General features: G+C 38.9%; 1 protein-coding gene across 2 annotated transcripts in view; it reads right to left on the minus strand.

The window, feature by feature from the left end:
- Window positions 1–18530, minus strand: part of EDIL3 (EGF like repeats and discoidin domains 3) — a 268921-nt gene that overhangs the window by 36936 nt on the left and 213455 nt on the right. For both annotated transcript variants that reach the window (XM_084503482.1, XM_084503481.1), the window contains one exon: window positions 17272–17456. In XM_084503482.1, coding sequence (XP_084359608.1) covers window positions 17272–17456 — 185 coding nt within the window. The remainder of the gene's footprint in view (window positions 1–17271; window positions 17457–18530) is intronic.

Raw genomic sequence — 18530 nt, forward strand, 5'->3', positions numbered from 1 at the left:
CCATGTAGCTGATAAATCAGTCTTTTGTCACTATTCCTGAGACAACAAGATCATGCAAGCTGAGTGGAGAAAACTACTTTGACTGACACAGAGGCACATGCCCCCTGTTTGTCACAAAGCACTGAGGATTTACTTCCAGCTACATGAGAGCAATTTTTGAAAGCAGTTCTCCAAACAACAGAATTACACAGAGATCTCAGAGGAAAAAAAAAATAATTAAACAAACAAACAAACAAAAAAGATTAATGAAGTATCACTATTCTGTCCCCACATTCCTGTTCACTTTGTTTTTTCTCTGCTTTGACTTCTGCTCTCCTGTAGCTCTGGTTGCTTCATGTGTATGGTTGATGTCTCTGCAGAAGACCGACATAAGAGCACAAGCTGGACCAAGAGTCCTGAACTCTGCCTCCAAAAGTGGCCAGAAGCAGATAGCAAAGACAAATTACACAAGTTTCAGCCTGATACATCTGCATTCTCCATTAATTTTCAGGCAAGTGAATTCACAGAATCACAGAACACAGAACTTAAGGGTTTGGAAGGGACCACGAAAGATCACTGGGTCCAACTCCCCTGCCAAAGCAGGTCCCAGAGCAGGCTGCCCAAGTAGGCGTCCAGACAGGCCTTGAATAGACTGAAGCAAAGAAAGCATTCAGTATCTCTGCCTTCTCAGCGTCTCCCGTGACCAGGACACTCCCCTCGTTCAGCAAGGTACCCACATTATCCCTAGTTTTCCTCTTGCTGTTTAAATACTTGAAAAAACCCTTCTTATTATCCTTTATCTCCTTCAAAAGCCTCATCTCTAGGTGGGCTCTAGCCTTCCTCGTCGCGTCCCTGCAGGCCCTGACAACACATCTATACTCCTCCCAAAAGGACAGGCCCTTTTTCCACATTTCATAGACCTTCCTCTTTTGATCTTATTGTTGAGCTCCTTGCTGATCCACGCGGGTTTCCTGCCCCCCTTCCCCGATTTACTATTCTTTGGGATGCACCGATCCTGAGCACGGAAAAAGTGCTGCTTAAATGTAGCCCAGATCTCACAAGCATCCTTGCCTTCTAGCAACCTGTCCCCTGAGATACTCCCAAGCAGGTCCCAGAAGAGGTCGAAGTTGGCTCTTCGGAAGTCCAGGGTAGCAATCCTGCTTTTAGCCTAACTTCCTTTGCCTAGTTCCACCTGGAACTCCACCACCTCATGGTCGCTGCATCCCAAGCTGCCCCCAACCTTCACATCCCTAACAAGGCCATCCCTGTTGGTAAGAACGAGGTCCAGGAGTACCCCACGCCTTGTCGGCTCCTCCACCACCTGTGTCAGAAAATTGTCCTCAACGCATTGTAGGAACCATTTGGACTGCTTGTGCCTGGCCGAGTTGCTTACCCAGCAGATGTCTGGGTAATTGAAGCCCTCATGAGGACCAGTGCTCGTGATTGTGAGGCTACTAGCAGCTGCTGGTAGAAGGCCTCATCAACTTCCTCCTCCTGATCTGGAGACCTGTAGTAGACCGCCACCGCTGTGTCTCCCATATTAGCCCACCCCTTAATTCTTACCTACAAGCTCTCCACTTGTCCTTCACCCTCTCCCAGCTGGAGCTGGGTACACTCTAATTGCTCCCTCACATAAAGGGCAACCCCACCCCCTCGCTTCCCCAGCCTGTCTTTCCTAAAGAGGACATCACCCTCCATGACAGCATTCCAGTCATGCAAACTGTCCCACCATGTCTCAGTGATCACAATGAGATCATGGCCCTGTGACGGAACACAGATCTTGAGCTCATCCTGTTTATTTGCCATGCTCCGTGCATTGATGTACAGGCACTTTAGGGAAGCAGCAGGTGCAATAACTCCTGGGGGGATGCAAGAAGAAGATACTGGATGGGGAATTGGGAACACTACCTTCTCTGAGGAGCCCTCAGACAGTCCTATGGGAGAGCTCAGAAGCTCTTCCCTGTCTTCAACAGTGACAGTAGTGACGACTTCCCCCAGCCCTTCTCTGTCACCTTTAGCTCCCCTCCCTTCCCCCATCAAACCTAGTTTAAAGCCCTGGTAATCAGCCCAGAAAGCTTGCTCCCCAACACACTTGTGCCCCATTTGCTCAGTTGGTGTCTGTCCGTAGCCCACATACCCGGTTTCTCAAAGGACGGCCCAAGATCAAAATACCCAAATCCCTGGTCCAGACACCACCCCGTCAGCCAGTCATTTACCTGTCCTGTTCTGCTCCTTCTATCTGCATCCCAGTCACTCAGCGGGAGGACAGAGGAGAACACTACCTGCACCCCCGATCTCCCCAACAACCTCCCCAGAGATGTAAAGTCCTTTTTAATATTTTTAATTTTTCTAATAGCAGTTTCCCAGGATCCAACCTGAATGACTATGAGAGGATAGTAGTCCTCCTGTTTAATGAGTCATGGCAGAGCCTTCCTAACGTCTCTGACATGTGCCCCAGGAAGACAGCACACTTCTCTGGCTAGGTTATTTGGGCAGCAGATAGGAGCCTCAGTGCCCCTCAGCAAGGAGTCCCCAGTCACCAGGACTCTCTGCTCTTTTTTTGTGGCACCGGTTACAATGCGGTGCTCCATCCGGCCCTGATCCTTATGTTTTGCACTTCCCCCAATCTTGACTCTCTTCTCAGGGTTGCTTCCCGGGTTCAGACTACTGTCCAGACCCTCAGCCTCTTCCGCAACCTCCATGAGAGCCTCAAATCTATTTCCCAGGGACACCATGGTGGTAGGTGGCACCATGGGTGTCGGGGGCAGATGTCTCTTTCTGCTCCGAGCTGAGACAAGGGTCCAGCCCCTTGTCTCTTGCAGACAGTCTAGCCCTCTGTTCTGCATGTGGTCAACGGGGGCAGCCTCTACCCCTTGTCGGGACATAGGAGAGGGCTGCCGAGCAACAGCAGGGGCAGGGAGACCCCTTCTAGAATTCCTTCAGTCTAACGTGTTTTGTCTATTTAGTAATTTTAAAGGCTTTTCTTCCTGTAAGGGCTGAATGAGTTCTTGTCCAGTCTGCCACTGAATTCAAATCAACCTCTCACAGCCACAAAACCATTAGTCAGAGTTTCTAAGGTCTATCAAGCATGGTGTAAACCACTCAGTAGTTTTTTGTTTTTTTGTTTTTTTCATTAATCTGACTCCCACTGTTGATGTTCTCTGTCTTTTATAGTTGTCTCTCATATTCCTCATAACATGACTGTTTTCCAGGTAGGTGGAAATTAAGTCTACTTAATCATCAAGTATATACCGTCATAGAGTATTTACTTTTTTTTTTTTTTTTTTTTTTTTTTTTTTAAAGACAGTACAGTTAAGTCCAAGGTGAGACAAACAAACAACTGTTATGTATATTTCTCTCCCATTGTCTTAACCATTTACCCTTTTGCTTAATCTCTGTGCAGGCACTTAAGACTCAACTGTGATGTTGAATCACACACACTTTCCTTATCTATATAGAGTGGGCAGTATTTCATTATCCACTAATGGGCAATACAGAGAAGAAATGGGGTGCAGAAGGCATAAAATTCCTACATGCTCAGTTCATACAGCCTGTAAGTGGCAAGTGGAATAGGCTCTAGAGAGGTCAATGCTCACTTGTAATAATGATATGCTTCTTGTTGCACAAACCTGGCTCTCCTCTCTAGTCTTCACTTTACATTATTTTAATAAGGACAGATTAGTAAAGGAGGCACTGAAAGGATAATAGGGCTCTGTGCTGTGGCAAACACTGTGGTACTTGCTAGTCACCGTCAATGGTAAGATTTTATACCCATTGTAATTTTGAATGCAAGTACTTGTAGCTGCTAGTGGTGTTGTTTTTTGTTTTGTTTTGTTTTTGGTTGGTTGGTTTGGTTTGTGTTTTTTGTTGGTTTGTTGGTTGGTTGTTTTTTTTTTCTCCTTGTTTTGGCAGTTATGGTTTAGACACTTAATTGCTTCATAACATATATAGAGAGAATAGAGAGAACAAATCTAAAGAGGAGCAACTGTGGGAGCTGGGGATGTTTAGCTTGGACAAAAGAAGGCTCAGGGGAGACCTTATTGTACTTTGCAGTTACCTTAAAGGAGGCTGACCTTTATAGGTGGGGATCAGGCTCTTCTCCCAAGTATCAAGTGATTAAGATTAGAAGAAATGGCCTGGAGTTGTGCGAGGGGAGGTCCAGGTTGGATATTAGAATAAATTTCTTTTCTGAAAGGGTTGTTAGGTATTGGAACACATTGCCCAGGGTTGAGTCAACATCCCTGGAGATCTTCAAGAAACATATAGATGTGGTGCATAGCATGGTGGACTTGTCAGTACTATGTTAAAGGTTGGACTAGATGATCTTAGATGTCTTTTCTAATCTGAATAATGCTATGATTCTATTATTCTACAATATTATGAATTTTCTTTAAAAGAATAGAAATAGACAATGTTTTCCAGAAGAACTGACAGTGACGGCTACCAGCCACTGCTGCCTACAATTCTAAGAAAGAAGTATTCATGGTTTTATTCTATCAGGGAGCAATGATCATGCACTGTCTCAAGCAACAAGAAGGACTAAGTCAGACCAAAGCTGATCCCAGTATCCTGTGTGTTACAGCTCTAAAACTTAGGAAAACTAAAAAGCACTTGTTGCCCTTGGTAGAATGACCTTCCTATATTTGGTTGGCCTAAGGACTTTCTGAAATTGTATCTGAACAATCACTTATCCTCCATGAATTTACTGAATCTGTGATGAGCTTACTTACATATTTAATCTCCACAAAATTCCACAGCATATGGGAAGTTTATTTCTATAAATATACTGACTGCTAATCTCACGTGTCCTTACTTAATTCTCTTGTTGTAGAGAATACCACATATTCCATTCCCAATGGTGCAATGGTGCTATTTCTTTGTCTTTTTTTTTTTTTTTTTTGAGGTGTATGACTCAATGTCAAATGACTGCAATGCATAATATGGATTACTCCCAGGCATTATCCCATATACTCTGGAAATACCATATGGAAATAACTATCAGTATTTACACTGACTTTACTACGGCCTGGTTAGTGCTTCTGGTACTTTGCTTTGAAATATCACAACATTAATTCTCATGTTTAATTCAAAGAGTGAAGATCAGCATCCTGCCACCCACATATGAACCAGAACCCGTATATACTAGTTGGCTTCTTCTCCTGCCTCAAGTAGACATTGTTTATCTTGGGTATTAACTGTTCTGTAAAAAAAAAAAATATTCCATGTTAATCTAATAGGTTAGTTAATGCCTCTTCCTGAGCTGTAAAAAAACTACCAAACTGCTGCTACAGTCTTCTGTGTGCAATGTGGTCCTGAAGTTGGTGTAATAAACTAATTAGTGGAACAAACTTATAGAACTGTCTGTTTTTATTTTTATCCCTGCTATGTGATGATTACAATCAAGTGGGGTTCTTTGAAGAGATCTGCATTTTATAAACATTGCCTTTGTTAGAAATGTGGCATTGACTTGTCTTTTCAAGCATTTCTCTTTAATCTGTGCAATAATGGGATGATACAATGTAAAGTGACAGATGATCAAGTTGTCTAGAAAGCTCCACATAGAAAATCTCTACTCCAGTTTTTAAGACCACACAGCCTAAATGGCTGAAGTGCAATGCTGAAGTGAGATTTATAGGTCTCTGTAAAAATGAGGAACAGATTAAATTTGAATAATTAATTTTAATGTTTTCATTTATTTTCTTGTGCATTAAACTTTAACTTGCTTATATCTTTTAATGCAAGAAATAAAATCTAATTCCCAGAATTCAGTTCTCATTTCAGTCAAAATAAAATGGAAAGGCTCATGCAATGCAGGAGGACTGCAGTGTAAATTGATTAGCCACAATTTCCACCTTCTTTGTGAGCTTCCATAATAGATGACAGACTTTTTTAAATCACAGAGTTAGATGTTGGCTTACATTTTATTCAACATGACAACATTTATTTCCAATAGCTTCATTTTTTTTTTTTTCCAAGAATGCTATTACTCCATTTGAAGTTTGACTTGTCAGAGGGTCAGAAATACAACACTGTGGTCCTTCACTATCTATCCTCTTTTGCCCCAGTAGCAGGAGTCATTATTGTTTCAGTAGAACTAAAAACAGATAGCATTTTATCACAGCTTCACAGGAGAGTGGAATGCAGTCAGAAAATTTAAAAAAATATTGTGGAAAAGGATTGCACCATCCCTACATACATGTAGTCAGATATACAGTAACTCAGATATGCAAAATACTCAAAAAAAGCATCCTTCATTCCCAAGTGTTTTTTTGTAATGTATATTTTAAATGAAGAATTATCTTAGCATTACAAAAAAAATATATTTAACTTATATCTTGCTATGGAGTCAGATTGCCTTAGCATCACAAGCTCACATATATTAGAATGGGGAATAAAGCAAATAAATGGAACCATGTTGAAACTCTCCAATAACCCCCAAATAACTCTTAAATTCTCATAAAACAGAGATTTAATTTTTAATATCAAATGACTTTCTAGGACTATGAATTATTGCTATGAACCTTGGAAAACAAGACTTCCAAGCTCCTTTCAAATGAAAACAACCCTGTTTGATGTATTTCAGAACACAAAGCAAATCTTATTCTGGTCTGGCAATTTATATCAATGTACATTTGGAGGAAGTGAAAAGAATAAACAATTTGGTGGCAGCTGATGTGAAAAATGGTCAACAACTAATCACTAAACTGGCAGCTGCTTTAAGGCCACTCTGAGGTTTATTTTGAGTGTAACAGTCCTCCCTGTGGAGCTAGATCTGCAGGCAAGTTTGCCCAAAGAACAAAACAAATGCATCATTCGTTTGTCAACAGGCACCTCTCTACTGCTGGTAAGGCTATCACTCCCATTAGCTCAGTTGGATTTGGCACATGTTCTCCTGACGTGCCATCCAGCCAGGGATGTAATACTGTGATGTTCACATTATTTGACTGAGGTTCACCACACTCATTGTACATGTATTAACATGCAACATATACCTATATATGGACAAAAAAAAAATCATGGTACTTCCATGCCCAGCTGGAGAACTTTCATGGGCTGAATGTCAGTGGGAGACATTGAGAACAACAAGGCTTTCTTCTGTGGTGGATTTCTCTGTGGCTCTCAGCTATGCTCTGAAGTGTGGCCAGTACACTCTGACGCCCATTTTGGCTGTAGGAGTGTAGAGGCATCCATGTTTTGCCAATTCATTGTCAATGAGTTTTACAGTCTCAATATTGCAATGTAGATAAGCTTGTAATTCAAAACACAAACAAACAAACAACAACAACAAAAATACCTTCTAAAAACTTCTTACTTTCATTCTGTGGCTCCATAAAATGACATCACCTGAAACTGTTTGGTACTCTCCAAAAAAGCAAGTCTTAACTACTCCTGCAGCATGACATTGAGGTTCTTAAAAGTTCAGGATGCTCTTTAATACATAGAAGCACACATAACTGAACCCACAGCACAGCCTTTGAATTCAGTGTAACTGACAAATAACAAATAAGACAAACATCACAAAGTAAAGCCAATAAAAATAAATTCAGATAAAGGAATATGCGGTGAGGGTCTGTTACTCTACTTATAAATACTGCATCAAGCTTTTGTAGCATTTCTGATATTGCCAAATGGGGATCATTAACCATCTGTGGTAAAACCTTTGAAAACATTATGGTAGTTTTCTTAATACTTCTTAGCTTAAAACAGTATTTGTTTGTTATAATTCTCATTACCTCATAAAAAGGATGACCCACTAAGATGGGCTTAAATATTGTTACTTTTGTCTTTGGAAAAAACAGACCTGTGCTTTTTACAGAGGTGTTTTCCTTTTACGAGCTATATATAGAAATAACTTGTAAAAATATTTTTCTGTTTAATTATATGACAAAGGCTGTGTTGAAATAGAATTAATATATCTTGTGGTTAATTAAACATGAAGCTTTGAAGAAGATCACTCCAACAACAAAAGCAATTAACACTTGGTTATGTATGGGATATAATTAGGCAGGCAGTTATTGTAATCCACAGGACAAACTTTTAAAGCATGCATTCCTTTAAAATAATACATCTTCTGACTTATTTTAGGGGCAACTGTTGAACAACAGCACAAGCGCTGTCAACTCAAATACCTTCTCAGCTCTGTCCACATGTCAAAGATGAATTACAGATTAAGAACTATGGCTTCATTCTGAGAAAATTTGCCTTTATTTCTGTCTTTATGCCCATTGAACAACTCTCAACTTCTGTACGTCATTGTACTCCCAGACATAGGCTCAGAATCAGCGAGGAACTCCTGTGAGAGCCTGTTCCAACACTTTACATTAAAAGTCTGAAGGTGCTTTTGAACAAGACCCAGATAATTGAAGAAATGTTTAGCTGCGGTATTTTTGTGTCTACTGTCATTTCCCTTTTAAATTCTCTCTCTCTCTTTCTCACCTTTTCTGCTAAGATTTTTCTCCTCTGTCATGTTTGCTGACAGGGAAACTGCTCTTGCATTACCTGAGGATCAAGCAGGATGGATGTTATTAAGCAGGGTGGAAAGAGGGTCTTGCACAATACATCGCTATGTAGACACACCTGAGTTAACACGGAAACTAAAAACAAAAAGCCAAGCTATTAAGTATTATGCTGAAACCAACACTAAACTATCACTGGGGTGTTACAGGGGAAAAACACACAACAAAACCAATGAACAGGGTAAGATTCAGAAACATCAAGAGAAATGTCCATACTCTTATGTGAGGCTTTAACATGCAGAGATATGGCTGTTTCATTTTTCTGCTTACTGCTTGGTAAATGTCAGCCTGGTTAAGCACATTTCCTCCTTCTCTGAAGAAGGCTGCAGGGTAGTCAGTTTCTTTTGAGGTTTACATTAATTTGGGGTTTATTTGTCATTAGAACTTCTTTGTGTTTATGCCTCAATTTCATTATTTACTTAACAAAAGCATATATATGATCTCTGTTCACTATTTGCCAAGCTAGGAACCATCTGTCTTTATCTACATTATGTAGGGAACCAAACAAGAAAATGAATAGCAGATGTTGAAGAAAAAAGTTCTGAAGTCAACCAGAATCTTGTAATACAGCTTCACAGAGCTGTTAAACTGGCGTCAAGACTAAAAGGCTAAGAATGCAAAATTGAGAGGCCAATCCAGTGAAGAGTGCCTTTCCAAGATATATTTTACTTGTAAGATCTTGACAGATATATGAAGAAAATATATAAAAGTGCCTTGCTTAGTCAAAAAATAACATTTGGGAAATATTATACAAACATAAAGGGCTAATAAAAACAGCACAGCCCAGTTAATAAAGCACTGAGCTATCAGAAAACAGAATTAGACCCAGTTCCACGCTGCTCTTTTGCTTTCATCCGGCATCAGCTTTTGTCTCGTCTGTTTTTACAGCAGGTATTTCTTCACTGCTGAAAGATAGTTGACCTTGCCAAGGACAGTTAATTTCTCCCCTTCATCTGTATTTTCCTAGTCATCCTTTTGTCTTGTCTAGACTGAAAGTATGTGTTGGCCGAAAACTGTGTCCAATTCTGCATGAGCCTAAAATTAATTCAGAAGCAGCCATGAAAACAATGAATGGTTTTATTTGGAAAAAGTGGATTCTATTTTGAAACAAAGCTGTGGGAGAAGAAAGGCACGAACAGGGAACATATTTGCAGCCTTTCTTTCTGTACTCCTACCTAGCCAAATTTGTAGCCATTTTCTCATTTTAAGAGAGGGGAAGGAAAGTACAGTTTTGTTGCACAGAGAGAAAACAGTATTTCAAGTCAGTGGAAAGGATAGTAGGTAAAATGAGCAGGAATTTAAAACAATGAAAACCTAACATCTTTCCATAATGCATGCCTTTTTCAGATGGTGCTGCTATTGGCATCAAGCAAGAGCAAAATTTCCACTGTAAATATACAGTAACAAAAGGACTCAGATGCTACGTACATCAAAATTCAGAACAAGGAGGGAGTTTTCGCTTACACCTAGATTTTTTAAAGCAAGATCAAAAGCTGTTATTGTAATAGGAAATGGGTCATAATTCAATTTAACTTTCATCTGCAGGGAAGTGATACAGAAAAAAACTACAAGTCGGTAAGGGAACTGACAGTACTCTCCTGCAATGCTTTAAAGCTAGACATGATTATGGAAACTGTTTATGGAAACTTCTCAAGTAATTTTTGTTAGTGATGATGAATTTGTTGTATTTCAAAAATATGCTCTGGAACAAAGAGTTAACCCCTCATTTTTTACAGAAGACTTAACAGAGAGAGTAGGAAATAATTCTGAATAATTCCTTCTGAACAAAGTAGGACACAGTAATATTTGTGCAATCAACGTTTTCCTCCTATAATATCCTAATTGTAGCTGCTTTACAGTTCAGATGGACTCTTGTACCTGTCTGTGAAGGTGTCAAGCTATGAATTCCAAGCACCAGGAAGTAATATGCTATGTCCAGTTGTTTTCTATTTACTGGACACCTTGCAACAAAAATCTGCATCTTTCCTGTCCTTCTAATAATCTTCTTCCTTGTATTTTGCCAGTTAGAGTAAAATCTATGACTTTACAAAGGCTCTAGACTTTCATATCTAAATAGTAAAATACAGTGTAAATGAAGCATTGAAAAGCCAAAATAAACTAAGATTTTATGCTGCCTTATTTAATTTCAAGGCTTAAATTCAATTACTACTATAAACATTTCCATAAAATGAATTGCAGAAGAGAGCTTTGCAAAGTCAAAAGCAATTTAGGAAGGGCAATGCTGAAATGCACAATTTAGTAACATTATTAATGGGAATAATGCATTTAACTTGAAATTTAACTTGATTTGGGGGAAAAATTAGGTTAGAGATTGACCTCTAGAATGGCCATCAAATATTTGCTGACAGATAACTGTGACTAGGAAATCAAGGAATATCTCTTAATACCATTTCTCCAAGTTACATGTGTTTGTTGCTAGCATTAAAAAAGCATTGGCAGTATAGGGGGAAAAAAAAAAAAAAAAAAGGAAAAAAGAAAAAAAAGCTTGCTGTTCACCTCTATCTACAGTGTCCCAAAAGCATATAGCGGAGAGCTATTTCTAAAACCAAGTCCATGGTTTATGAGCCAAAAGCAACCTGCTTGGCATTCCAGCCTAGGCATTGCAAAGTATATATATTTAACAATGTGCAATTTAGTAATGGGTACCCCTCTCTACCTGGTTTTGCCTTTGACTACATCACTAGGAACTATTTCTCCACTACCACCTTATTCCATCACTAGCCATTTTTCATAGAGTAATTATATCTATAGTGAGCTCCTGGCAAAGTATGGGAAAGAAAAGATCTATATTAATCCTTTAATCACAGCCTGCCTCGTTATGTTGCTGCATGCTGTGAAGTAACAGACTGAGCGGAGCATCAGTCTGCGAAGCTCTTTGAGGTAAGCATAAAACCAAAAGTGAGTTGCCAAAACTGAATGTCCAAGTATTTCAAGCAGAAAATGAAAACTGCCTTTCGAAGGACAACAAGAAAAGAAGAAGATAACTTTGAATTGAAAAGATAAAACAACCAATATTGACTGTAAATATCTTTCAGCATCCCAATAAAAAGAGTGGTACAAAGCAATGTTTATCTCTGTACGACTTCCCTTTTCCTATCTGAAATCTACAAACTCACTTTTCTGCCTGTAAGAAATTGTAATTAAAAACCAATACCAGCTTTGCTTCTGAAGAATGAGAGACCTTTTGTTGCTGTATATGTAAAGAACATTGGTTCCTCTCCTGATCTGCTTGAGAGGTCTGTGGTTTATTGGAGCGGCAGAGAAAGATTCATCCCCTTCATTTATTATATGTTATAATTAAGCTTACAATTCCCACAGAATACTTCTGTATCTTTCAAAGACCAGTCACAACATACTGCTTAGCACTCCAAGCTTTCTAGAAGTCATGTAATTTCCTCATTAAGTTAATTACTAGATTGGTCTTAAACTAACATTTTATCCTATTCCAATTTGGGGTATTTCAAGTCCTTAATTAAGACATTGAACTTTTTTTTCCTTTCTTTTTTTTTTTTTTTCTTTTTTTTTTTTTTTCTTTTTCCAGAGTGTGGGTATGAAAATAAAATACTTAAGCTGGTGGCCAGACAGAAACTACTTACTTGTCTACTTTAACCAGTATTAGTAGAAATACTTGCTTTGTTAATGATACAGTTCAAAAGATAATTGAACTATCCACATAATTTTCTCCTTCTGCATTGTTTTCAGCATATATAAATGTTACAATATTGTGATTTTCTATCCGGCAAGCCTCTGCAGAATTCATTAAAAATAAACAGGCAAGTACAGCAAGACAGAGGAGAAAGAGGCAGGGGCAATAACAGAGTAGCAGTAAATACCACATGAAAGACAGAAAACAATATTCTTTTATTTTGTGATAGAGTGAAAGAATACCACCATGAAAACAAACTAGGCTAATCAATATGAGATAAAAAAGTGTTTTCTTCCCATATTAAAAAAAAAAAAAAAGGAAGGATTCACCTTACGGAAATCTCAGCATCTAAAAAATCATCTAGTTTAAGCTGATAAACAAAAAGTGAGGAACTATTTGGAATACAATTCTGCCTTTCTTTTCAACCAAGCGACTTTGTGATGTAGAAAACATGATAACATATTAAACAGAAAGAACAAGTCAAACTGCAGCACTAAGACAACTATTTTAGAGCAGTGTTGATGAAAAAGTCATGAGAATATTATCTAATAGTGGAGATTAGGCTGCCATGAAAAGCACCCAAGCCAAACATGTTATACTACTAACGATCATCACATTTGAAAAAGAAGTAGGTATATACATGTATATAACAGTTGCTTTGCCAATCTTCACAGTAATCTGTTGTCTTTATCAGCATCTGTTTTCTTCCTAATAGTGCTTATCTGATTCCATCACATGCAATCAGTGAGTGAAAATTAGAGTAAGACATTGTTTGTTGCTCTACTGTACTATTTAAGGGAAGGATGATTTTCTTAAATCATCAGTGCTCAGTGGTAGAAATATAAAACAATAGTGAATTAACTGTATCAAGTTTATCTCCCATGCACATCAAGTTGGAAAAAAATGCAACCTGAAGACATAGGTGAAAGTCAAATTCGCAGTGAGAAAACTGTTTTGAAGTTTCAAGTACGATTGGAAACACAAGGCTATAGCAGTGCTGTTGGTGGCCTGAAGATAATGTGGATATGCAAAGGAACCTCAGCAGGTTTCCCAGATGGGTATCCGTTTCATCCAACTGTGCTCTGTTGAGATACAGACCTTCAAAAAACCCCCGGCATTTCACTGATTTTAAGTTAAAATACCAAGACCTCTGTGTGCTTAAAAAGAACTAAGATAACATACAAAACAATTTAAGTAACGGAGATGGTTAAGGGGGAAGAAGAAAACTCCAGCTATTTGGAAACACCAAATGAAATGAGATGCTTCGGCTGCAAGCAATATTGCAGAGGACAGCAGTTCAGAGAAACAGCATCAGAGAAATTACTTGCTGAAGCACCAAGCAAAGGACAAACGGGCAAAGGCATTAAAGCACAAGGCGCTGCTGTCCTCATTAGGCACAGAGTGGGAAATCAATACAGTGACGGATATGGCATCTGCCGGTCTAGCAGAAGTAGGAAATATTTAAAAACACCAAATCTTTAACTAACAGCAAATAGATGAAAGCAGATTTCAGCCTCTCTTGACTTCATAATTCGTAGCTGCAGAAAATTAATCGTAGCTTGGGGATGGATTTTAAGGAAAATATTAATTTTTTTGAATGATAGCCTTGGCTAGGAAAATGAGATACAGCATGGTTGAAAATTTGTTTACAAGAGCAGTCACCAAGCATCTGAAAGATAAGGAATCTTTTCAATAATCTTCATAGTCTCAGTGCCCCACTCCAGACATAAGGCAAGAAGTACTTTAGCATACCCAAATATCTAAAAAAATGGGGACTGTGGTGACTGGCTGGAATTACAGTCCTGGATTGTGTTCAGGAGAAAGAGAAGCACTCCCAAAACAGCCTCATCACAGATCACCAATAAATCCTTGCAAAAGACTGTGAACTGTCTTGCAATACCTGGCTTGGTTTACATTAAGGTTGTACATAATGATAGGAAGCAAACCTTTACTTCTTTTAAATTTCAGCACCAACTCCTTCCCCTCTTCCCCTGAACCTTTTTTTTTTTTTTTTCTTTTATTTATTTAATTTTTTTTAGATAATTTCTCAGCAGTGTCTCCAAAAGGAAAGGAATCCCTAAGGAAGTGCATTCAGGAGCAGAACTGGTTGCTGGAATTAATTACTCCCATTAGGTTTGGTACCCTGCTGAACAGCAGCATTTTTCTGTATCACCACCCTGCACTGATTTTGACTACAACAACAAGAGAGACAAAAAGAGGCAGATTACCAATGTCAGTGAAGGGTCCTACCCTATGAATTAGGCCAGGTAACTGACACATGGCTTTTGCAGTAGCATCTTTACAGGAACAGCAAGTATCTCCCTTGAAGCAAGCACTTTGGGGAATTCACACCCATAGGATCAGGCAATCACCTAGGCTCAAAATGGCCTTCAAGTCCAACCACCAACCTGACCTACCAAGTCCCATCACTAAACCATGTCTATTAGTGCCCAGATTATGACTGAGATGGAAAATGACAATTCTGGTCATCTTATCACACTCACATTTCCCACACATCATAGAAAACCTTTTTCTTCTACTAATGGTAGTGTTTGATGTAAACAAGTGTTGTGCAGGGAACCTGTAGCTCATCAGGTAAGTAGAGCTTAGTTCACAACAGGTTTCCAACAACTGCAGCACTGATAAGGTAATATTCTTAAAGAAGAAAATGCACTGCCTCTGTGATGAGTCACATAGCTGCCTCTGGAGCTAAATTATGGATGTAGCGATCCCAAACACTTCAAGAAAAAGAACTTACTTATTAGTGGCTGCATTTTAAAATAAATAGAAGATTCAGAATTTCCCTTTTTGAAGGAGAGAAAACAAACAGAGTTAAACAACCCCAGCCCATGATAGAGAAGAATTTATCTCCAGGGTTCATCCAAAAGTGCTGTGAACTGCCCATAAGTAGCAAGTAGCATTTATGCACATGATGCAATCACCTCTCAGCAACCATTATCACAGCAGGCTCCCTGATGTGTATGTCAGCACACAAGCTTTTAAGAAGAGGAACAGTTGATAACAATGGCGTTTAGGCAAGGTTCTCCCAAAATAACTACCAGTTGGAACAAAGCTGTTCGAGTCATCCGCATAACACATATTACAACAATAATTTTTAAAGGCATTCAGTAGGCTTTTACCCAATTTTATAGGCTTTCTAGTGAAAATTATAAAAGATAAACCAAATAAGGCATGCAGAGAAAATTCAAAAGGCATGTAAAGCTAACACTGTGAAATAACACATTGGTAGGACAGCCACTTAAGTGATATTCAGAAATCTGTGCCTTACTTTATGCCTGTTTTAGGATACCATGGAATTGCTATTGGGTTTATTCCTTGCAATATGGAATTGCTGAGAGAAAAGGGCATACAGATAAGTTTGCTTTCACATACTTTTTCTTACAAATGTGTTTTGACTAAATTCCGTGAAAGCAGCATGATGATAAAATTGCAGTCAGTGCATTAAAAGGTTACAGTATTATGCATTTTAAAGAAAAAAAGAGAGAACTACCAGCAAACAAAACAACAACAAACAGACAAATTTAAATGTCACGCTTGTTTTTCTTACAGAACTATTACCCAGTCTTGAAGAATATGAGTCCATTTTACTCATGGACTGAATTAATAAGAATCAGCTAATAGTGTAAGTTAATGGCTAGTTTAGACACTGAAAAAACAAGTGATTTTAATGCCTTCTGTTTTTTTAGAACAAGAAATATTATCATACTCTTAAGACAAACAAACAAACAAAAACCACAAATACTTCTTGACAAATTTTTGACCATATTAAAAAATATGCCTTATAAAGGACTTATAGAGTCCTAACAAGTGGTCACAGGGGTCCAGGTTAAATTTACAGGTTCAGGCAGGTTCAACTATGGCAAGGCTTAGAACAGAACAGAAAATTTTAGAATATAAGAATTAACTCTGCAGCTCCCTGCCATCTGTAGTTAATTAAAAATCCACTGTCACCCACAGGAGGAATAATGCACCACAGGGTATTTCTGCAGAGCCTCTGCACAATCTTGGTTTCTTGGCATCATTGATGGGGCTAAAACTGGCTGCAATAAAACAGCCTCTCTTTTACTTGCAGAAACACTTTCATCTGCTTCTCCACCATAAAATACAGCAATAAAATCTTTCTCCTCTCCAGAAGTTGCTAACTGCTGTTTCAACAAGCTGCTCTAAAAAACTTTCAGCAAATCCCAAGATCTGCAGTTATTCAAATGTTAAATAGACAAGGCAACTGATACTTCCGTGCTATACGTGTGTAAACTTGGGGAAAAGACAGTAATCATATTGCTAAATTGCTTAGCAACTGTAGGTAAAAAAGCTAATATGTCATAATTTATATGTGGAAAGATTGCAGGGGGTTAGTACCACATGTCTAGCACTATTGAGGCTTCCTGCTGAGAACTCCACTGCAAACTGGCAGCTGATTCAAAACACTGCTATTTTCAACAGTTCAAAAAATGTAAATGTGTCAGCAACTGGTCAAATAGGCTTCCATATGGTGATTTATTGCAATCTTACACATTAGCCTACTACTGACTTGTATAAATCACGCTCAGGCGGAAAACATCGCCTGCGTGCATCTTTATAATGAATTCATATGCTGAATCAATCTCAGTCGTGTCAGACTTGTCTCGAACTTTTGAGCATTCTCATTTAGACAAAGATAATTTCTATGGACCAAGTTTCTTCATGTGCACAAATCTCAGGTAAATATGCTTTTCCAGGGAGCTTTGGAAGGACAGAAGCAGGACGAAAACCTCTCTCAACAGTAGAGAAGCCAGTGAAACAGATCTGCAAACACTGTGTTAATTTACAAAGGAATATTCCTGGTTGCTGGAAACCTTGCAACATTTGGCTAGCTCTGTGTGCTGCACAATCTGACCTGCAACGGAGCAGTGCAACTAAGGTACCAAAAACATGAAGATCTGTGCAGCCTTTCATAGCTTCATCATCTGCACGTGGCATGGTCAGGACGGTTATAGTCAGGATGGTTATACTCACAACGGGGAGCAAAAAATAATCCCAAACCAGTAAATCTTCCCCATACTGGCACCACAAAGAATAATGCCTGTGAAATTTTATGTGAAAGTTTACCTGCAGCCACTGGGACTGGTCATTGTGTCCAGAGGTCCAGGCATTGACTTTGCCTTGCTTGTCCAGCCGAGCTTTCCTGGGCTCCCAAGCAAACATGTCCATGTTGAGCGTCCGGAAAACACTGGAGGCAGTAATTTGATAGTCCTGTATATGTCCCGACTTCATCCCTAGGGGTTCAGAGCAACCTGGAACAGCAAATAAGATCTGTGACACTACCTACTTATCTCTGTAAGTGGTTTAGTTTTTTCCCTTATGGAAAAGACAACTGGCAATTCTCAAAGAAAGGGCTTTAATCAAGAGTACTGTTGGGGGAAGCTGCAAACAAACACATGAAAAATAGCCAATTCAAGGCACTTTATTTCAACACTACCTTGGAAGAATTGAAAACAAGATAGAGAATTCAAAGTATTTTATGCTCACATAAATTTATGAAGGGAAACAAACAGAAAAAATTACTTTTGTCTCTTATCTTGGTTTTCTTTTCCTGTCCAGTAACTTGATATTGTTTCCCCTATTCAGTTCATTTTTATCATGTTTATATGCCTTGCCACAAAACCCATGCCCCTGTGTACTGAGGAAACATTATTTTTTCTTAATGTCATTACTGAAGTATAGTGTTAACAAGCACTGAGCCCTTCTACACCTTCCAATTACTAGATACCCAGACAAAAAAGCCTCCACACATGCTGGCAGAATGGAAGACTACAGAATAATGTCTGCAAGGGAGGGAGAATATTAGTAGATAATTTTGTAGGAGAAATAGAGTTGTAGGTTTATTTGTTCAAACCAGGTGGATGTCCCACATAACTGAGTTATTTTGACTGCCGCTAAAGATAGATCTTGGGCTTCTTTCTCTCTTTTGGGTGTCCATGAAACAACAAGAGCAAAAACAAATAGAAACAACATCAACATAATAAGTGACTCTGTGTTGCTCTGCCCTGCTACAGTACAGTGAGAATATACAAAGCACATCTAGATCCAGAAGAGAGAAGAGGGAAGCTGACAACAGGCGAGACAACTGTGGATGGTAGCACTGTAACAACAGTACTGGAAGTGAGGGAGGGAAGTGAGCTGCCTGGATATAAGGTTGAAAAGCAAAGAAAAGTGCTCAAAGTGGGGGATGAATAGTGCTCAGGAAGCGTGGACATATGGCTGCATGGAGCAATGATTGATGGATGGATATTTGTGGGAACACAAACAGAGGCAGCTTTCTTGATTTTTTCCTCCAGCTATCAAAAATCTGCCTGTGTGCAGTTGTG

Source organism: Aythya ferina (assembly GCF_964211825.1).
Source record: "Aythya ferina genome assembly, chromosome: Z".
Classification (NCBI taxonomy): domain Eukaryota; kingdom Metazoa; phylum Chordata; class Aves; order Anseriformes; family Anatidae; genus Aythya; species Aythya ferina.